This window comes from Erythrolamprus reginae, chromosome 4 (assembly GCF_031021105.1).
Source record: "Erythrolamprus reginae isolate rEryReg1 chromosome 4, rEryReg1.hap1, whole genome shotgun sequence".
In the NCBI taxonomy this organism is placed as follows: Eukaryota; Metazoa; Chordata; class Lepidosauria; order Squamata; family Dipsadidae; genus Erythrolamprus; species Erythrolamprus reginae.
In genome coordinates, this window is record NC_091953.1 from 71,055,209 (window position 1) to 71,079,058 (window position 23,850).

The 23,850-nt window shown below is 41.2% G+C and overlaps 1 protein-coding gene across 1 annotated transcript in view; it reads left to right on the top strand.

The window, feature by feature from the left end:
* The window catches only part of CFAP47 (cilia and flagella associated protein 47), a 1,022,460-nt gene that overhangs the window by 328,633 nt on the left and 669,977 nt on the right, over positions 1 to 23,850 (top strand). The window contains exons 33-34 of the mRNA XM_070750589.1: positions 538 to 733; positions 13,961 to 14,058. Coding sequence (XP_070606690.1) covers positions 538 to 733; positions 13,961 to 14,058 — 294 coding nt within the window. The remainder of the gene's footprint in view (positions 1 to 537; positions 734 to 13,960; positions 14,059 to 23,850) is intronic.

The window sequence follows — 23,850 nt, forward strand, 5'->3', positions numbered from 1 at the left end:
GTGTGTGCTGCCATCTAGTGGTTACCTAGATTTCCACAGCTCAGACATAGTAGCCCCTAATATTTACTCCAATACTGAATCATTGAAATGTAGTGATAAAGGTTTGGCTTACTATAATTGGGATGGGATAGGGAAAAGGAATGGAATTTACTGTAAACAATGCATGATCCATCCTATAATAGTACTACCATGCAACCACTGAAATCACTGGGATTTTTGGGAAAATGACGGCTCCAGTGGGCATAGTTTGTACATTGTATTGGATCACTGTTATAGCAAAGAATCAGTTTTCTCTTTCAAAAACATGACCTTTCATTTATCTGGATTTATTTCTAACACTGATAGAAATCCATAAGACTATGTGTGGCATTCAGCAAAGGTAAATATGAAATGTAAATGTTCTTATAATAACATTACTACTTATAAAATTCAACTGCTGCATAAGTAGAAAGATTGCAATATTAAAGTTCATTTAGTAGGATTTTACATAATGTACAATTGATTATTGATAAAAAGCAATATGTCTTTTTATTTCAGATTCTGATTCTTCAGCGAGTCTCTGTTCTTGAGGACACTAGCAAGACCAATGTAGAAGATGCAGAACACCTTCCAAAAATAAGCATAGATCTTTTTTCAAGTAATATATATTCTTCCTCTGAAATAATTCTTATTCTTTGGATGAACAGACATTTTGAGAAGACACGAAAAATTGTGTGGAAAAACTGCAAGAAAGGTGGGGAAAATCACCGAATTTGTTAACTGTTTGTAGACTTCCCTGCTGTACAAGAAAGGAGATCGTCTCATGTTATTGCTATAATTGTTATTGCAGTTTTACAGTTGTACTGTTGGTGTACATTATTATAATTTTCTCAAAATATACTGCATTAAAAAGTTCAGAAATATAATTTCTTTTCTGAACAAAATTTCCATTGACACTTTTTTAAAAAATAAATGTTGTCCCTTGACCCCCCCCCTAATTTTAATAACTTTCATCCATTATTAAATTGTTGTTGGGACATGCAGGAAGAAAATATATTGTTTTGTCCGATAGGCTCCAACTACAGAATATAGTGTCTGAGATGAAAAAACCCTCAATTTTTTAAAGGTGATGGTTCCTTTCAAAGGGGGCAGGCAGTCTAACAGATCAGAGTGAAATGACTATGAAGGCTTGTGATCAGATACTACTCTATTATAACACAGAGTAGCTTACTAGTTTATTATACCACTGAAAATATGCTAACCATAATGATAAAATAATTTTTTTGGTGTTGATTGCAGCTGCAATGCAGAATTTCAATTTGTTGAGCATTAATTTTTAAAATAACACACAAAATATTCTTTTATTTGATTTTTTTTAATTTTTTTTAATTTAAAGGAGATATATTACATGGCTGATGAAACAAACGCATAGTGTACAAATACGTACATATGGCATGATTGTATGTGTAACTTGAAAAACATGTTGAAAGAAATCCACTGGACTTGCACAAATTCATGAAAGCACATGTAATTTTTAAAAGTTAATTCTGCATCCTAATATAGTAGATATTAATCAGTCCAGAAATACAATTTTTGTAAAATATTAATAACAGAAACAATAGTAACAAATTACAAAGCACATAGCTGTTGATGCTACATATTGACTTTATGATTGACTACTTTAAATTGGATTGAATTGTTTTAATAGCCATGCCATTTTGTATTTTTAGTATATATTTTTACAGTTCACTAAGATACTTTAATGTCCATAGATAAAGAGTGAATAGGAAAAGTATATTTAGATCTAACATCTAGATGTACAAAATGAAAAGAAATGAATTAAAGAAATCATGCATATTTTCTTAACTTAAAAGGTTAGACTTCACACAATCTTTATTTCTTGTATCTTAAATTACATGTACTAACTTATGAACAAATTCAAGTGATTTTAATGTAAATGGGAAAGCTTTGACTTCATACTGTTTAAAGATATTAAATCACCCTCATGTTTTCTTGTTAATATTCTCTTGGCATTGCTTCAAGCTTTTAGAACTTTATTACTTTAAATATTAAAAATGTCCAAAGTTATACAGTGGTCCCTCGATTTTCGCGGGTTCGAACTTCGTGAAACGGCTATACCACGGTTTTTCAAAAATATTAATTAAAAAAATACTTTGCTGTTTTTTTCCCTATACCACGGCTTTTCCTGCCCGATGACATCATACGCCATCGCCAAACTTTCGTCTGCCTTTAATAAATATTTTTTAAATAAACTTTAATAAATAAGCATGATGAGTAATAATCTAAATGGTTGCTAAGGGAATGAGAAATTGGAGTTTAGGGGTTTAAAGTGTTAAGCGAAGGCTTGTGATACTGTTCATAGCCAAAAATAGCGTACTTACTTCCGCATCTCTACTTCACAGAAATTCGACTTTCGCGGGTGGTCTCGGAACGCATCCCCTGCGAGAATCGAGGGAACACTGTACTTATAAATTGGGTTACTTTTTAATTCATTATAATATTTACCCATGAATCCTCGGTTTAGGCATTGTTAGTTCATAAATATTTTAAGTGATGAGCTATACTAATTATTGAAGTACATAATTATCAGTCAACACATATTTAATTTAATTTAATTTATTAGACTTGTATGCCGCCCCTCTCCAAAGACTCAGGGTGGCTCACAACAGTAATAAAAACAGTATAACAATGGAACAAATCTAATAATAAGGGAGATTTTAATTAATAGATTTCCTACTTATATATTTATAAAAAGAGCAAGTAATTGTCGAGATTTGAAAAAGCACACACTGAAGCAGAGATAAAGCTAGTTAACATAGCTATTCATCAGTAAATGGGAAATGTTATTTTGTTTACATAATAGAATACGGTTTTATTTGTTAGAGACGTAAATCTATATAATTCAAATGCATTAAACAAATTTATCAGGTACTATATACTAATATTCAAACCTAGATATGTATACAGTACTTAATAACACAATGCTTTTAAAAGTAATGCATATTTAATGATTTGAACATATGATTAATTTTGTAGTTTTTATTATCTACAATATACACTGCTCAAAAAAATAAAGGGAACACTTAAATAACACATCCTAGATCTGAATGAGTGAAATATTGCACCAGAGGCGGAATAAGACCTCGGACATCAAGAGCTGGGTTTAAATGGGTTACTTTATTAAAGTTAAATGAACATTAACTGATTATTGACCAATAACCAGGATCTGCAGAGGCCACTAAAAATTTGGGGCGGAAATAATTCATGAATAACCTTCCTGGGCAACTATGGGCATAGCTCCTTGCTGTACAGGGTGAAGGTACCACGTCTTCACCTAGTTCCTGGCCACGCCTTGGCATGTGGGAGGGCTCACCTTCCAATCCCCTTCTGGTTATTGGGATAGGTTAGTCCCAAGGGCACTCCCTCTCCTATTGCCCCGGCCGCATGGGACCTGGAGCTCCTGGCGAGAGATTGCCCATCATCTTCCAAAAGATGCCCTAAAGGAGAACACGCAGTTGCTACCACTGCCCATTTCCGCCCCTAACCTGCCAACCCCAGTGACCAAAGGGAAACCGATTATCAAATTGTGACTAAATGTGCCACAACTCCTAACCAGTCCATCTTCACTTCCCAGTATGGAATAGGTGAAAATACGGTCACCGCTAAAATACTGAGACCGCAAAAAAATCCTATTCGCCCCCCTAGGCGGCTCCTTCAAGGCACACTGTAAGATAGGGAGGGCGGGTGGGTGTCCGCTTTTTCTGGAGCCAGGGGTGAGAGGCAGGATGCCTGGGCGCAGCCCTCTTTATAGGGCTCACCCAGTCATGCCCCCGGCTGGAGAAGGCTATTTGTAAAAGCGCGACACCCATGCAGCGATCTTGCGATATCTTGCGAGATCATGGCTGTTTGATATGTTCTCGGCCAAGTTCTTCCTGGCCCCGGTGCAATTTCGGGCAGCCATTAAATCGGGCGCCTGTGCATTTGCATCGGAGGTGGAATAAGAACTCGGACACCAAGAGCTGGGTTAAATTGGTCACTTTATTAAAATGAAATGAACATTAACTGATTATCGACCAATAACCAGGACCTGCAGAGGCCACTAAAAATTTGGGGTGGAAATAATTCATGAATAACCTTCCTGGGCAACTATGGGCATAGCTCCATGCTGTACAAGGTGAAGGTACCATGCCTTCACCTGGTTCCTGGCCATGCCTTGGCATGTAGGAGGGCTCACCGTCCAATCCCCTTCCGATTATTGGGATAGGTGAGTCCCAAGGGCACTCCCTATCCTATTTCCCCAACCACATGGTACCTGAAGGGCCTGGTGAGAGATTGCCCATCGTCTTCCAAAAGATGCCCTAAAGGAGAACACGCAGTTGCCACCACTGCCCATTTCTGCCCCTAACCTGCCATGGAGGGGGTCAGATCTCTATCTTGGCCCCTTGACTCCCCCCTCAACCTACACCAGCTCACTCAGGCACCTCTGCAGGTCCCCAAGGAAAAAATTGGCATTCACCTCACATGAGAGGTGAATGCCATCGGCTTGGTAGAGCCAAGGCCTGTCAATTCCGATCTGGTGTTTTTGTTGACTGTTGCTAACCTCTTTCCAGCATTATCCTTGCTCTAGGGAATAATAAGTTGTGCCACACCATCCTTTAGAGGATCACAGCCCAAAGCAACTTGCAACTGGGCAACCAACATAAAGGTGACCCAAAGGTCTACATAGGCTAGACAGACTACTGCTAAACTTCTCACATTCTAGGGTCATGCCAACTTGGCAAGACCAGCCAGTTGGCGTCACCACCCAATGAAGAGCTGCTGGTCTTCACAGGCTTGACTGATCATGGCCAGGCCATTGTCCAACCAGAGATGTTGCCACTGTGTGCAACAACAGCAAATTGGGTGGCACCATGGTAGATAACCACCCCATATGAAAACTGGGAGGAGCCCCTCTATCGCAGGCCTCTTGGTCAGGCCAGAGCACCATGTCCCACTGGCACAGCATCTGCTGCAATCAAAATTCAGACTTCGTAGTTCTCTCGGGCTCCTCCCACAAGCAGCGATCTAAAAAAATAACATGGTAGGTTATCATCACGGCAGTAAGGCCACCCTGTACATACTGTCAAATGCTTGTCTGAAGACCAACGACTTTCCCTGGCCGATAGTGTCAACAATCCTCTATCCAAAACCTGGCAGCTGCTATTGCTGTCACAGGCCAAAGAATGTGGCACCTACCATCGCAGGGCCTCACCAGCTTGGCCCCAGTGAATGGGGGCATCCTGTTGATAGGGTAACCAGCATTTGGGCCACCTTGTGGAGCTAGGTGCCCCCACCCCTGTCACTATGAAAATACTCCTGTCGAATAAAGGCAGACAAATGCGCAACCTCATGCCTGTCCACTCAGTTCTAGATCCCACAGCAGCGGCCCAAAGGCCAACCCTGATCTTCTCCATGACCAATGACATATTGGTGAACCATGCCAAAGAAAAAGCAAGGCACCAAAGTGGTGTGGGGAATCAATATTAGCATTGCCATTTTCACCTCTCTAAAATGGATGCGTGTTTGTCCAAGAAGACCAAGAAGCATCATCGGCATCTTCCGTTAGACAGTCAAACTGAGCATGGGCACCAGGCCAAAAAGCAGAATTTTAAATGCCAATGATTGAGCCAGGCCATCCTAGTGCAACTTCTAGTGTAGACTAGGACCTTGACTATGTCAGCGAGGTCAGGGGAAAAATGTAAGCCAAATGAAAAAGAGTATTACCAAAGGAAACCTTTGAGATGAGGGGGGGGGGGGACACATGGCATTGGCTTTAGCTAAACCAAACTAGGAGCCTCGGTGTAACCACAGCCACCAGCATACTGTTGTAGGATTGAACTAGCAGCCTTTGCCCTGTATGGCAAAGAAGTAATATCTAGCTATATAAGCTGCCTAATTACTAAGGGAAAACCTAGAGAGATAGTGTTGTTGATGTTGGACAGCATAATTACCCTCTCATCTAGTTAGGCCACAAAGCACCTAATGGTATTAAATAGTAAGTGTAAGCGGTACTGCGAAGTAATACTCAATACCAAGCTTTGCCAACCTTCATTTTAATGTTGCTCAACAGAATGCTGCCAGCGCAAAACTGCCTTTAATCCCTAGGCAATGTACTTATTACCTTCTGACGTCCCTCAATTAAGTCACACATTGTGGGCGTACCGTTCCTGGTCCCAATTTTTATAGCTGGTTGAACTAAAGATGAGGGAATAAGAGTTCGTATCTTTGGTACGAATTCGTTCACTACCTGTTTCCTACCCATCTGCTGGGGAGCTAGGCAAAATTACCTATGTTGGGGCGGGGGGGGAGTCCCCTTCAAATCACTGTCCACCGGAGGTGAAATTAGCAAACACCAACCACAGCCAGCAGTCAGCAGAAGCAGCCTATGCACTGCACTTGAACCGCTGCATCACCAAGGCTTTTAAAGAAGAAAGGTTAGGATGATATTTCAAACTCAATCCACTCTATCACCTGGCCATATTCTTACCAGGAAACGAGTCCGCAGGGTCTGCCTAGCAAGGCCAAAATAATAACCTCCAAACTGCAAGCTCTCTGATATCAAAAACCTGCTCATAAAAATTTCTTCAAGAAAAAGTGCATAAATTATCCCTGCAAATGCAGTATTAATAGAAAAGAGTGCAAGTGCACACCTTGCATTCAGTCTTACCAATAATACGAGAGTAATTGCAGGATTGTCTGTGATATTACGGCATCCAAAGTCCTAAACCATTACTAGTAATGGTCAGATTAGTGGAAGGCAAAAAAGAACACCAAACTGCATTAAACGTCTGTAGGAGCAATCATGATCAGTAACACAACACAAGTAACATTTAGGCTACTAGCTGAATCACACCATCATAATTGTGGATGCCTTCAAATGGGAAGTGCTCCCAGACAGCACATGTTAATCACTTTCTACGAAGCAACGAACAGGTACCTACCTATTGGCACAATGGACCATGGAGAACAAATGTATATACCCTCCTTTATGTATATGGACTGTTAAGCATGTCATTTATATTATTTATTTATTTTAATCATTTATTAGTGAATACTGAAAGGGATTTAAAGAGTCAGGGCTGATGCCATGGTCTCTACACCCCCATCCCCTCATGAGTAATGCCTAAGCCGAAGCTCCCATCTGCCAATACCAAGTAAAGCTAAAAATCTTTTATTAACCACATGATATATATCATACAAACATTTATCAAACATAACACATATCAAACATAACATACAGATCCCAAACAGTGTGATAATATCACACTGGGACCAATTTGAAGTCACAGGTATTTTTACCCGTCTACCTCAAAAGGTAGAGTACCTAACTTCAAGTATCATCTTTTATAGTAGTTTCATGTCTAATTAACACCCCCTTCCTCCTGTCCATATATGGGGCTGTCTTGCATCCAATTTCATCATAGTTCCTTGGAACTCTTTAGATTAACCTATCAAGTTATTATCCTGTTTATGAATGTTTCTTGGCCTAAAAAATAGGATTTCTTCATCTTGATACAGGATGTAAACATGTTATGGTACTGTTTGTTTTTCTGGCAAGGACTACTGTCCAAAAGGTCGGAAGTTTAGTACTCCAATAAGAGTGTTCCGTATCTATCTAGGCCTTAGATGCCTGGATCCTATAGATAATTCTCTCACAGGGTGATACATACATCGCAAGTATATACAATTATTATTGTATGCATTGTGAACTGCATACTTGTGTATATATAAATCACATATCAGTGAATAAATATATACAGACGTACAGGGCCGGGCTACAATTCCCAGCCCTACTGGAACGGGCTGGGAATGCGCCCCCACTATGTGCTCCTGTGCCATGTGTGTGCATGACCCCTGCACAACCCCCTGCACGGAATCAGCAGCTGCGTGTGAGGATGAGCTATCCGGGGGGTTTTTCACGTCTGCGCATGCCCAGAAATGAAAAAAAACCCCTGGAAATAGCCTAAAAAAGGGTAAGTGGCCGCTTGCCGCTGCCATTTGCCCCGCTCGCCACCGTTCACCCCCCCATCCACACGCCTGTCACGATGGCTCCCTGCCATCTTATGCCCTACCTGCTGCTGCACCTCTCGTGGCAGCGACTGCCTGCAGCCACTGGTCGCCTTTTGCCCTGCCCACTCCTGCACCTCTCACAGCAGTGGCTGCCTGCAGCTGCCGGCTACCTTTTGCTCTGCCTGCCCCTGGTGCCTCTTGTGGTGGCAGCTGCCTGCAGCCGCCTGCCGCCTTTTGCCCTGCCTGTCCCTGCGCCTCTCATGGCAGCGGCTCACCACCACCACCCACTCCTGCCTGCTGTGCTGCACTGCAAGCGGCCCACCTGGTCCTTACCTTGCCTGCAGGGGCGCCACAGGCATGGTGTGGCCGGAGATGGGCAGCAGCCGGAATGGCATGTGGGCTTCTTTCCAGTAGCAAAAATTGCCAGCTTCTTTGCTTCCGCGCATGTGTGGAAGCAAAAAAGCTTAATTTTTTACCGGAATCGCTCTGGCTGCTCATGCACACACTTGCACGAGCAGCTGAAACCGGAACAAGCCTATGCACTCTGCTTTTCCCAGCTGAATGACCGTTCTGGGCATTCCGGTTGGAGCCCACCCCTGCATATGTATACACACATATATATACACACCTACGAACAAACCTCCATATATATATATATATATATATATATATATATATATATATATATATATATATATATATATATATACACACACACGCACATACATACCTATATATGTATAAGCATACATATAAACATATATACATGTGTACTTACATATAAAACAAATTAATATTAGTTTAAATTAAAACTGGATCCTGTGGTTAAATTAATTTAACTACATGATCAGACAAAGTTTCCTTAAACTGAAGTAAATAGCTCATCCAGAACCCTTGTACTAATTCTGCTGGATAATTAGAGCTAATTTTATTGCAATCCCTCCATCCACTGTGAATCTCCCTTGATTCTAATGTAATGAATTAATTTTTATTTTTATTTTTTTCCATGATTTATTGTTTAATAAAGCAATCAAAATTAAAAATACATAGTTTATAAATAAATGGATCCTCAATTAATTAATATGCATGATGATTGGTAATAAATTACTACTTGGGGAAACACATTCCAATTATAATTAATAAAGACAAATTAATTAAAAAACCCTGAACTCAATCCAAGCTGCCACGACCCAACCAAATTAATTATGTGGGCTCCAATCAGCAGATATATTAGATCTTCTAGCAGCTGGGACTAATCTCATTACAGATGTGTATGCCTGGTTAGTATCAAGGGGCCTTCTGCAAGGCAAGTAAAATTTACATCCTATGCCAACAATTCCAAGCAGTGAAGGGAGGGGCATGTTTAAGGCAGCCCTCCACCCCCCCTCACACACACATGAAAGCAAAGCTAGGCGCACCCGAACCAAGGCCTGCTCCATGCCAAGAAGGAGTGGGCGGGTCCCCATGCGGCTCACCTCAGGCGCCATCCTGCACGCGGCCCATTTGAGGCCTCTGGATTCGGCAGCAAACATGAACAAAGGAAAGGGAAAAGGCTTCCCTGCTGCTGCCGCTGCTGTTGCCTTTTCGCCACGGCAGTAAAGTGCTCCGGGTGCGCTGCCAGCCGCCGGTATTCCCAGGTGATCTCCCAGCCATTAAAACTTTTGCCCCCTTGCTCCCGCTGCATTGGAGCCAGGACAGCAAGCCCTGCAACCGTGGGCTCACCAGGTAAGCCGGTGAAACCCTTTCTCCATGTCCTGGGCAGCGCCCAAACCAAGGCTGCACCATGTGGAGGAGAGTAGCTGATGCGGACGCATATCCACTTTTTCTGGAGCCAGGGGCAAGAAGCAAAATGCCTGGATGCAGCCCTCTTTATAGGACTCGCCCAGGCACGCCCCCGGCTGGAGAAGGCTACCTGTGAAAGTGTGACGCCCGTGCAGCGATCTTGCAATACCTCATGAGATCATGGCTGTTTGGTACATGCTGGGCCGAGTTCTTCCTGGGCCTGGTGCAATTTCGGGCGGCCGTTAAATCGGCCACCTGTGCATTTCTCATTGAATACTTTGTTCTGTACAAAGTTGAATGTGCTGAAAACAAAATGAAATTGATTATCAGTCAGTGTTGCTTCCAAAGTGGACAGTTTGATTTCGCAGAAGTCAGTTTGATTTCGCGGAAGAAAAACAACCCCAAAATATGAACAAGTGGGATGATACCTCCCGCTTACCAGACATCTGGAAACCAGCCCTCAAACATATCCCAGCCATAGAAACCAGACTCAGAACACACATTGCAAAACAATCAAGTAGCCTGCAAGCTCCAACTACTCAGGATATCACGCCTAATCTACAACCATTAACTAATCAGCATACCTCAGCTACATCAACGACCCCAGATGTTACCCCACTGACTCACCAGGAAGTTTCTACATAGCAGGCAATTGCTGAGCCATCAAACCACACCCAGCCACCAGTATTTATAGAAGGAAGGCAGCTCAGGTGTCGCAGTGTTCACCCTAGAACAAGGGCAGAAACACCAGCCTGAAGATGACGAGTGGGACCTCGTCGAAACGGCGCCAGAAATTTCCAAATCCTACATGGGAAGAAACCTTGAACCTGCAACCTTTGCCTTCAGAATAAATGGGATGTTTAAGATTGCCCTATATTTGTACAGGTTTACAGTCAAAGGATGGTTTCCCCAATAGAGTTATTAACAACTATATTCACTTACAGAAACATTGACTTGTTCTTAATTGGTCTCATTTTAATATTCAGAAGTCACAGGTCAAATAATTAGGTAATAGTTGTCATTTCTTCACAGATCTTCTAAACAAAATTCTAGAACTATGAGAAGTTGAGAAGTACTCTCCCCTGATTTCATTATCATAGAGTAGTTTAACACTGCTCTTAGAATGGTAGATAGCTAGACAGTGTGATAAGCAATATGCTAAATATATTGCAAATACATTTTCCCTGCCATCGAGATAGAGTGTTTGAGTTGAATGTCTATAGAACACAGATGCTGCACTTAGTACCCTTTATCCTAGGGCCCCACCCTATGAAAATAACCTTACAGAGAGAGTTTGCAGTAATAAAACTCTCCTGTTTGAGTAAGGACTCTGTAACATGTTCTAGGACAGCATTTTCATCTAAAATTAAATTCTGACATCTTTGCCATTAAAGTTCAGGTAAGTTACTTTGGAGATGTTGTGGTCAATGGTCATCCTTCTTGGGGTAAACTATAGTCCATCAGCCCACTCCCCTTTCCCTGTAATGGCAAGTTGCAATTTCCCACCCTATATTCTCCTACTGCTTCACTATTTGCTCCCAGGCCATTTTGTATTTCTCTTACTAACCTCAATTATATAGCATTCTGTGATGCAACCAAGAATGCAGTTTGTTGCTCTCATAATAAGCTTGTACAGTATGTAGAAAATGTAACTTGCTCCTGTAGCTCGATGAGCAGTGAAACTATTGAACATATATCTTTCTATTGTTCATTTTATAGAATCATTCAAAGTCTGATTTCTCCAATACTTGTATCACTACCAGATTGTGCAAACCAATTTATATTTTCTCACTAATCTCAAATCATTTTATGACATGCAAGGTTTTAAATTTGGGCAGGAGCTTGTAAAAAGTTAATTAGATGCAATAAAATCCTTGCACATTTGCACAGTTATTGAATACTATGTATTCTGTTTCACGAGCTTCCAATTAATTCCAATCTCCAGAAAATCACTTCTCTTTAATAAAACTCAGTCTTTATTCAAAATCAAGCAATAGATGAATGCAAACGCAGGGTTAAAAGTAGCATAGGAGCAGATTCTATCTCATTTAGAGCCAGCTTTGATCAAGGTCCAGGAAGCACACCAAACTCAGTCTTTATCTACATTCCTTAGCTCACCAAAAAATTTTCTTTGCGTAGTGTCCAGCACAGATTGTCTTTTTGAGGCAGAAATCGTGGTTTTAAAACTTCATTCAAGCAAACCCCAGTTTCTCGTCTCTTCCATAGAACGACGTTGAGGCTCCATGCCCCATTTCCCACAATCCCATTCCTTTATATTGTCTGAAAGTGACATAATACACTATGGCTGTGAATTAATACCTTTTACTCTGGATCTCCTTTCGCCTTCTGATCATTCTTCTATAGCAAGAATTTATCCAATTGTTTTCCACTAACATGTCTTCCCCACTGTCTGACTGAGTCCATTCCCCCAATGTCACATCAGCCCCCTCAGGCTCTCTCCAGTCACTTTCTGCCTCACTCTCACTCTTAGCTTCCTCCAGCAGCCCCCCTGGCCCAGGGTACCCAGAGGGGCCTGGCTCATCCTCCAGAGCGGCATGACCTGAGGTGGACAAGGAGTGCTCAAAGCACTATGTACTTGACTAGTTGTAGCCATTTATTTAATTATTTAATGTCTATATAGAATTTACCCATTTCAGAAAAGTATTTTTGAGCAGTGAACAATCATATAAACAATTAAAACAATTACAATATAAATAAAAATAAATATATGTCAGCCAATTCTTTCAACAATTCTAAACAATCCCTTGTTTGCATTCTGATTCAGGTGACTCTGAAGACAGTTTAACCCCAAGGTGGTTTTAAGAGTGCTAAAGACTGGTTAATGTAAAGAGTTTAAATCCTTCCATTCACCACCAATTAGTTAGATTTGAAGCAGCTTTCAGATGAAAAGTGAAATGTCTTCAAGAAAAATCAATAAAGTCCAGTTGTCTTTTAAACAGCATCTTCGGGGTAGCCATGACCCTGATGACTCAGAACATCTTTAGATGTGGCAACTGAGAAAGATTTTCAACATAGATATCAATATAACCAAGAAATAGAGCTTTTTGCACACTCAGGAGCTCAGATCCACACACATAACCAAGTCTTCAAGGGTTTATGAAAGGCCAATATAATTGGAGTCATCCTAATTTCTAAGGCAGAATGTTCCAGAGGCCAGAGTTATGGTGGACAAAGCATGTCTCCTAGTCTCTGCCAGCTGACATTCCTTGGTTGATAGGACCCTTAACATGACCAACCTGTTGGACCCATTTTGACCTATATTCTATTGTTTTTGTTTTGTTTTTCTTGATTTGCATAAAACATGTTATCTTCTTCATATTTTAGATCTAATGTATACAATTTAATTATCTTATAGTAATATTCAGCTATTGTAATACACCAATATTAAAACATATTAAATATATTTTAATTGGATATAAGTTATCTATAAATTATTTGTAAATTTTTCCTTGTTTCTATGCCATTAATTTTAATCCTTCATCTATAATTCTCATAGTATATAGAGATGGTCTGGAAGGTTATACAATTTTACAGTTTTATGCTAGTTTATGCTGATCTGTTGTCAAAAGAACTAACTGCAAGAAAACAAGGCAACGTGTTGCTCATAACCCACTGTGAAGTTATTCTCTTGGATGTGACTTAAACTCCCAGGATGTTGTACCTCTTCTGCTTCATTCTCAAGCAGCTAATAAGATTTTGGCCAGGTGTCCTGCATTGGGATTTCCTAAGAAGTTTTTTTCTTAGTTCCTAAGAAGAAAGAGCACTCTCTGATGCCAGAGTGTCTGGGAGCTGTAATCTAAGGACAAATTAGAAAATGAAGCAGCAAGAAAGGAAATTGTTCTGTTTCTCTTAGTGTACCTACTGTATATACAAGATTTTTTTTTCTGCCTCAGCTTGCAAAAGTATGCAAAAGTATTATCCTTGTCTAGCAGATTTATAGAGAAGTTGGAAGCCTCATAATATAATTCAGTGAAAGAGTTATAATTTTAATAGTTATAAGAAGAGTCAGATTTACCAGATACGTTGCATTTCCCATAAAGAACAAACATAGCATTTTTATAAGTCCACAAATTTTGTATTGTGAAATTCTAAAATTTCATTTACATAGGGGACATACCTCCAAAAAGATGGATAGTTAACTTCGATAGAGATCTTCATGATGGCCTTGTCCTTGCTGCACAAGTGGCAAGTTATTGTCCCTATTTGGTAAGAAAGTTTTTTAAAACTTTTTGTTATTTTATGTTTGTTTATAATACATTTTTACATGTTAATGGGAAAGGCTAATTTGGTACTTTTATGAAATGTGAATCAAACCAAACTAAAAACAACAATAAATTTAATTATTTTATGACTATACACTATTTAATATGATTATTATGTTGGATTTTACATTTCAGGTGTCCTCTTCTGAGTATGTTATTTTTTAAACTATGCTCAAACCCATTGTCAAACCTTCTCTTTTATCTGAGTCTCTGACTAGGATTGAAAAATTTTCTTTATCTTTGGGGATATTTTTTTTATTCAATTTGATGCCATCTCAGTCAAAAAGAAGGGTGTCAAACTCAATTTCATTGAGGGTCTCATCAGGGCTGTAGTTGACCTGGGGTGTGTGTGTTGCCAATTGGATGAGTGTGGCTGACTGGGGGTTTGTGACCCACTTGACACCACTCCCTGGATGTAGTCAGCTCCTGATGGCTGGGTCAGGATGGAATAAGTCATACTGGCTAACTTGATGTGGGGACAATTTGGGGCCCCACAAGTCCCTTGCCTCCCCAAACTGCTGGCAGCCAAGTGCATGCACACACACACACACACACACACATGAACACACATTACAAGTTTGGGAACTTTTACCCACGTAGAAAGGAGAGTGTCTACTCCACAAGCCCAGGCATGATTGGCACTTTGTAAGCTCAGATGTGGGTAAAAGTCTTCAAGTTTGGAATTAGGTGGGTTTGTGTGCATGTGGACGGCATGCCAAAGGAGATGTTCTTCTCCCAATCCCAGACATTGGTGGCATTTCCCTTACTGGTGTACCCTCCCAGTAAAGGAGGAGGCGAAGGACACTGCTGCTTTCTGTGGAGATGTGGAGGAGAAAGTTTCATGAAGCAGTTTATTCTGAATCCAACTTCTGCATTTACAAATCTCTAAAGAGCAAGACGATGCGGCAGAGTGGTAAGGATTCTGGGTTTTGGGGGCAACCTTCACATGCTGCTCTTCCACTATCCCCTCCTCATCTCCAGAGATCTTTCAAGGTAGAAAGATCTTTGGAGGACTCCGAATAAATTCCTTCCTGCAAACTTTTACTGTATCAGCATTATGGTTGCCTAAAATGGCCAGTTGCATGTAAGATAATTGTATAATATTAGTTCAGGAGTGTATTAACATGGGCCTAATAGAATTAACATTTCAAATTTAAACAAATATTTGAAATAAATCTGCAAAAACAATTTTAAAACAAAGAACAAACATAAGCTTTTAACATGCAAAAACAAATTTAAAACAAAAAACCCATAAGCTTTTTAGTTCTCTCTCTCATGCAATTTTTTCCAAGCCAGATGCTCGGCATCTTTTATTGGTTTTATTGAGCTGTGGAAACTCTCAGGATAGAGTAGAGGTGTGCATCAGTGAGGCACTTTTGTTCACCCTCATCACAGAGAAAGGTTGCTCACACAGGTATGTGCTTCCAAACATGCACAGCATTTAAACAGCTTGTAGACGGAGTTGGGGCATTGTTTCAGGGATGACCTTGGTGAATTGTGCGGGCCAGGGTGGTTTCCACTTACCTTTGCCATCGGTTTGCATTGGAATTTTTGCATGTTCCCTCGTGCAGTTTGGCTTCTGTGCATGCTCAGTAGCTGGAATCAGCCTGAAACATAGCTAAGGAGCTGATCAGCTGTGGTTCAGGTGAAGGAATAAAGGTCAGTTTAAACCCAGGGATGAGCAGGATGGTCCTTTTATAAGCAACAGAACAGGAAAAATCCTCAAAACAATTTTAAAAATTGCAAAAAATATCCCCAAAATGAAGGTAGCACCACATACTGGCACCAGTCAATCCAGTTTAGTGACTTCCACAGCTGGTCACTACCAGTTCAGGAGATCCAGTCCAAACCAGGAGGAACCCACCCCTGATGCACTCCCTACAGAATCATATTTTGTCTTAAGTGTGCTGTTACATTGGAATTCTATCAGTTCCATCTGCATGTTTACAGGTACTTCCTCCACATCAACTGCAAATGGATTTCTGAGTAGTCCAAAATTGAAAGTCATGAGATACCATTCAGATGGTTGGTAGCGGAGGGAGGGATGGTTACGTGGAGAGGAAAGAAAATCACAATTGACATGACTGAGCAATCAGAAGATTATAGAAGAACGTTTGAACAAGAAAGGAGAAAGCAGTACAGAAGCGGAATTCTTAAAGTCAAGAAGAGAAGGAAACAGAGAAGTAGATAGAAAAAAAGGAAAAGAAGAAAAAGAAGACAGAACAGGAAACCTACGAGAACCAAGAAGTACCAGAAGAGTGAGAGTAACTTATAGACAATAAAATGCAAAATTCAATCAAATTATTCTTAGTTAATATAAATGGAATAAATTCAGAAGAAAAGGGGACAACTCTTTAATAATTTATGAAAACAAAATGCTGACATTATATGCATGGAGGAAGTACATATTAAAAAAGATGATGTTAAAATATTGGAAAAAACAAAATTAGGTAAACTCTTTACATCTCTAGCGGAATTAAAAAAAAGAGGGATTATAGCATATATTAAAACTTGGTTTAATTCCCCAAAAAATTGCTTAAAAAGAAGGAAGAATATTAATAATGGAAATTACAATAAAGGAAAAGAAAGTAGCATTTGCCATAATTTAATGCCCCAAATGTTAACTAGAAAGAAATTTATAAGAAATTATACAATCAAATTGTTAAAGTAGAAAAAGAGTACATCTGCATTATAGCTGACATCAATGCAGTATCAGATATAAAAACATTATAAAGGTGGAAGAGAGAAAAATAAAAATAGAAAAGTATTACCTTCAAATTTCTTAGATATGGTGAATGGATTTAAATTAAAAGATATATGGCGAGAAAGGCACCCTAAACAAGAAAAGTATACATATTTTTCCATCCCACATAAATCATAGTTCAGATTAGATATGGTCTGGACTGATATGGAATTAGAAAAAAATATTACAACAGTGTAAATAGAACCCAATACATGGGCTGGTCACAATCCCATAACATTAGCAATAGAAGGAGATAAAAGGAAAGGAAAGAAAGAAAGAAACAGATGGATAATGAACCAGAGGATGATAGGGGGAAAAGGATATAAGCAATATATGGAGAAAGAGTTAGATTTAAAATAAATAAATAAATTGGACTGATGAAACTACTACCCAAATTATATGGAACACAACTAAAGCATATACAAGGGGATTAACTATTACATACCCACTTAGGAGAAATAGGAATAGATATAACCAGATAAAAGAAATTCAAAATAAAATAGGAGAATTAGAAATTAAAATGCAAAGAGATCCAATTAACAGTAGAATTAATAAAGAAAGAGAACTACTTAAACATAAAATGAATTTGGCAACACAAGAAAAAATAGCTATTAAAATTAAAATGTCTAAACAAAATTATTTTGAACATGCTAACAAACCGGGCAGATGATTAGCATACAAGTTAGGAAAACAAAACGAAAAAAGATACATATAACAATTAGAGGACAAATCAGAGATTAGACAATTTGATATAGAAGAAAAAAAGAATAGTAATGGAATATTTCCAAGATTTATACAAAAAAGATGAAATAGATGAACAAGACATACAAACATTTAAATCAATGTAATATCCCAAGAATACCAGAAATTAATAAAGATAGAATGGAAGAAGATATAATATTAACAGAATTATAAAGGGTGATTCAAAAACAAAAAAATTATAAAGCTCCCGTACCTGATGGGATTCTAGCTGAATTTTGTAAAGAAATGCAAGAACCTTTAAAAAATCTACTTTTGTTAACATTTAATGAAATACTGCCTAAGGGCAAAACACCACAAACATAGAAAGATGCATTGATTACTCTGATACCTAAAAATAATTCGTTGAGACATATGATTAGTTACAACAGACCAATTTCATTATTAAATACCGATTATAAAATATTTACTACAATAATTGCAGAATGGCTAAAAAAGATAATTAATGAGATAATACATGTAGAACAAAATTGCTTTTTGCCAAATAGAAACATCAGAAACAATGTGAGGAATGTACTAAATAGCTTAGAGTACTAGTTTCTCAAGGTGTACTAGAGCACACCTTGAGAAATCAGTTACCTTAATGTTTCTTGATGCAGAGAAGGCATTTGGCAATCTAAATTGAATTTTTTAAAAAGCCAATTAATGAGCATGAACTTTGGAGAAAAATTCATAAGAACAATACAAACCATATATACTAAGCAAACAGCTAAAATTATTATCAACGGAGATACCACAAAGAATATAACTATAGAGAAAGGAATACACCAAGGTTGTCCCGTAATGTAATGCAGCCATGTGTGCAGCCTCCACTTCCTTAGCACCCTTCGAGGAGAAGGGCTGTGTGGACAACCTTTGGTTCAGGAAGATTACGTGCAGTAGAGCACAGACACCGCAATTTTGGTTTCTTTTTATCTAATTCCTATAATATTCTTGCAGATTTAAATAGTGAGGTTGTTGCGGACATTAGCAAGGCCCTCCAGGTAGAGGATGAGGGGATGTTCCAAAGGGAAGTTGTTGTAACAGAGGTGCATTTTCTTGTGGGTGACTCAACTGTTAGAGGTGTTGATTTGGGACAGAGTAAGGATGTGGTGAGGCTGATGAAGTGTCTCCCAGGGGCCACTGCCAGCAGGGACAGGAGGCGGATTACAAATATTGTAAAGGCTGTGAGTAAAGATAGTAACATTGATGTGGTGGTGCATCTTGGCACAAATGACTTGTCTCAGAGAAATGTTAATCAAGTAAAAAGAGATTTCCAATGTCTTAGTGTGGAGTTGGGCAGAATAACTGATTCAGTGACTTTCTCAGAGGTGTTACTGGTTTGTGGTCAGGAGGATAAAACAACTTGTATTGCAGAGTTTAATGAGTGGTTAAGGCAGTAATGTAAAGCTGAAGGTTTTGGATATAATAGTCGCGATGTTAGTAGGTGGTCTAATAGGGAGTTGTTTAAGAGGGAAAGTTTGCACCCATCATACAGAGGTACCCAGGTGCTTGGTGAGGAGTTCAGAACTTTTTTGGACTGGCATTTAAACTAGGTAAAGGTGACAGAGATGTAACTGATGTGGATGATTTCTGTCCCTGAACAATGAGGATAAATCAGTTTGCTGAAATTTATGAAAAGGGAGCTGTAAATGAAATAGATGTACCGTGTTTCCCCGAAAGTAAGACAGTGTCTTACTTTCTTTTTATCCCCAAAAGCCCCACTATGTCTTACTTTCGGGGTATGTCTTATATTGGAAAAAAATTGTTGATTTTTTTGTTTTAACCATAAAATTAACATTTAGACGTGGTGACGTATGGAGGGGGGCGGCGCGGAAGTGGGCAGGAGGCGGCGCTCATTAAGATCAGAGGGAGGTGGCAGACACGGCGACGTATGGAGAGGGGGGACGGTGCGGACGTGGGCAGGAGGCGGCGTGCAGCTAGATGAGAGGGAGGCGGCAATACCCCCGTGTTTCCCCGAAAGTAAGACATATGTCTTACTTTCGGGGTATGGCTTATATTAGCCGACCCCCTGAAACCCCCGATACGTCTTACAATCGGGGGTGTCTTACTATCGGGGAAACAGGGTAGTTGTTGAGGATAAGAGACAAACAAATAATGATAATAATATTCGTCGGGTAATGTGCACAAATGCCTCCAGGGAAATCTGAGGATTATGACAATAAGATGGTGGATGAAATTACCCAAATGGCAGTAAAGGGAGATATTGTGATTATGGGTGATTTCAACATGTCTGATGTTAACTACCCTTACATGCAAAAGTAAAAATATAGTAGAGGCCCTTACAGGAGCAGCTGTGGTACAGCTGGTTAAGACACCAACTTGACGGAAGAATATTCTAGATTTAGTTTTTACAAAGGGGAACAGGGTTTCAGAGGTTAAGGTGGGAGAAAACCTTGCAGTGACCACCTACATTTGTGGCTTAATGTAAAAACTGATTGTGAGCAATCCTATACTACAACCAAAGTATTGGATTTCAGAAAAACAAATTTCAGTAAAATGGGGAAATATTTAAATAATGAATTAAAGGGCTGGGATAAAATGGCAGGAGCAAGTGCGCAGTGGACTGTATTAAAAAAGGCCATCTTCAAAACCACTGGACTGTATGTAAGGCAAATAACTAAAGATAAAAGGAAGAAACCGCTATGGTTTAGTAATGATGTAAGGGCTATAGTCAATGAAAAAAAGTCTGCCTATAGGAGGTATAAAGTGTCTGGAAGTATAGCTGACAGAAAGGTATATAAAATGAGACAGAAGGAGGCAAAACAGATAATATATGCTGTTAAAGCCTCAAAAGAGGAAGAAATTGCAAAATCTGTGAAGAAGGGGGATAAAACCTTTTTCAGATATATTAGTGATAGGAAGAAGAAAAACTGCAGTATCACAAAGCTTAGTACTGGAGACAATACATACATTGATGGGAATAACCCTGGACTCAGGCTGCTGCTGCTCAATGCCAGGTTGGTAGTTAACAAGGCTCTCCTCATCCGGAATTTGATCCTGGAGGAGGAGGCTGGCCTGGTATGTGTGACTGAAACCTGGCTGGGCACAGAGGGAGGAGTTCCTCTCTCTGAAATATCAGGTACAGCATCAGCCGCAACGCCAGGGAAGTGGGGGAGGAGTGGCTATTATACCTAAGGAGACTATTAGCCTACATAGACTCACTACTCCTGAGATTGTGGTTTGTGAGTGCCTTTTTGTGAAATTAGACCTAGGAGTTCAGGTGGGCTTGTTGCTCATGTACCTGCCTCCCAGCTGCGTGTCAACAGCCCTGCCTGTGCTGCTCGAGGAGGTAGCCAGGCTGGCAGTGGAGTTCCCTGGACTTATTGTCCTGGAGGACTTGAATCTGCCATCGCTCGGCAAATCCTCTGGGTTAGCACAGGAGTTCATGGCCACTATGACAGCCATGGACCTGACCCAAGTAGTTCAGGGTCCAACTCAGGTAGGGGGACACACATCCAACATGATATTGAATGATGGTCTGAGATTAAGGGGCTTAGAAGCTGTGCCTTTGTCATGGTCAGACCATTTTCTGGTGTGGCTTGACTTCAAGGCTCCAATCTTCCCCGCAGGGAGGCAGAACCGATTAGGTGGTTCCGCCCCAACACCTAATGGATCCAGAGGATTTTCAGAGGGCACTTGGGGCTTTACCGGATACACTCATACACAGTTCGGCAGAGTCTTTCATTGTGGCATGGAATAAGGCTGCAGCTGGGGCTCTTAGTTTAGTTTTAGTTTAGTTTTATTGGATTTGTATGCCGCCCCCTCCGTAGACTCGGGGCGGCTAACAACAGTGGTAAAAACAACATGCGACAATCCAATACTAAAACAGCTAAAAACCCTTATTTTAAAACCAATCATACATACAGACATACCATACATAAATTGTAGAAGCCTAGGGGGAAAGAATATCTCAGTTCCCCCATGCCTGACGACAGAGGTGGGTTTTAAGAAGCTTACGAAAGGCAAGAAGGGTGGGGGATATTCTAATCTCTGGGGGGAGTTGGTTCCAGAGGGCCGGGGCTGCCACAGAGAAGGCTCTTACCCTGGGTCCCGCCAAACAACATTGTTTAGTTGACGGGACCCGGAGAAGGGCCACTCTGTGGGACCTAATTGGTTGCTGGGATTCGTGTGGCAGAAGATAACCTGGAGATAACCTGGCCCAGTGCCTGAAGGGCTTTATAGGTCATAACCAACACTTTGAATTGTGACCGGAAACTGATCAGCAACCAATGCAGACTGCGGAGTGTTGGTGTGACATGGGCATATTTAGGGAAGCCCATGATTGCTCTTGCAGCTGCATTCTGCACGATCTGAAGTTTCTGAACACTTTTCAAAGGTAGCCCCATGTAGAGAGCGTTACAGTAGTCGAGCCTCGAGGTGATGAGGGCATGAGTGACTGTGAGCAGTGACTCCCGATCCAAATAGGGCCGCAGCTGGTGCACCAGGCAAACCTGGGCAAACGCCCCCATCGCCACAGCTGAAAGATGTTTCTCTAATGTGAGCTGTGGATCGAGGAGGATGCCCAAGTTGCGGACCCTCTCTGAGGGGGTTAGTAATTCCCCCCCCAGGGTAATGGATGGACAGATGAAATTGTCCTTGGGAGGCAAAACCCACAGCCACTCTGTCTTATCAGGGTTGAGCTTGAGTCTGTTGACACCCATCCAGACCCCAACAGCCTCCAGACACCGGCACATCACCTCCACTGCTTCACTGACTGGACAAGAGGTGGAGATGTACAACTGGCTATCATCTGCATATTGATGATACCTCACCCCATGCCCTTGGATAATCTCACCCAGTGGTTTCATGTAGATATTAAACAGCCGGGGGGAGAGGACTGATCCCTGAGGCACCACACAAGGGGAGCAACCTAGAGGTCGACCTCTGACCCCCCCCCACTAACACCGACTGCGACCGACCGGAGAGGTAGGAGGAGAACTACTGAAGAACAGTGCCTCCCACTACCAAACCCTGCAGCTGGCTGGATTGCGCCTTTGCGATCTCTCTGTGGCACTAGACCCCGGAGAGCTCCTTGGTTTACCGAGGAACTCTGGGTGTTGAAATGCCAGAAGAGACGTCTAGAGAAGTGGTGGAGGAAATGTGAATCTGATCAAACACTTGTAAGAGCTCATATTAAGACTTACAAAGTGGTACTCAAGGCAGCAAGATGCGCGTATCATGCCCCTTGATTGCATCAGCAGAATCCCCTCCGGCCACTTTGTTTAGGGTGACCCGCTCCCTTCTTAACCAGGGAGGCATTGGGGAGCCCTTGCAGAACAGTGCTGAGGACTTTAACTCATTTTTTGCTGATAAAGTCGCTCAGATCCGGATGAACCTCGACTCCGATTGTACAGCAGTGTCGGCTGACAATGGGGCCCATACTTGTCAATCTGTCTGGGAGGAGTTTCACCTGGTGACACCTGTTGAAGTGGACAAGGCCATGGGTGCTGTGAGTTCTGCCACCTGTTTACTGGATCTGTGTCCCTCTTGGATGGTTTCGACCAGCAGAAAGGTGACATGAAGCTGAGTCCAGGAGATTTTCAATGCTTTTCTGAGGGGGGTTCCTTTCCGGCTCCCTACAAGGAGGCACTCATGCACCCCCTCCTCAAGAAGCCTTCCCTGGACTCAGCCGTACATAACAACTATTGTCCAGTTTCCAACTTTCCCTGGACCTCTCAGCAGCTTTCGATACCATTGACCATGGTATCCTTCTGCACTGGCCGGAGAGGCTGGGAGTGGGAGGCACTGTTTTGCAGTGGTTCTCCTCCTACCTCTCCGGTTGTTCGCTGTCGGTGTTAGTGGGGAGTCGGAGGTCGACTTTGTGGGGTGCCTCAGGGTCATTCCTCTTCCCTTCTGCTATTCAATATCTACATGAAACCGCTGGGTGAGGGACTTCCGGTCTGGACCGGGACCGCTGGGGAGGCTCCGGGGCAGGGCTCTGTCCCCAAGACTCCTTTCACCCCCCAGAGGTCACGGATTGCGGTTGGATCGGGTCCGGACAGCCCGATCCCAGAACAGGGGGCTTCCCTCTGTCTGAGGAGCTATCGCTGAAGCTCCGGAGGCAGTGGTCTGCCCTGCAGCTCTGGAAAAAGGGAGAACCAATCCTCGGCACCCAGAGGATATGACCATTGCGATCCCCCCACACCAGTGGGAAGCAAAAAAGTGAAAGGAAGAAAGTCGAGATCTCCGAAGTCTAACAGAGTGAAAAAGAATACTAAAAGAAAAGAAGAA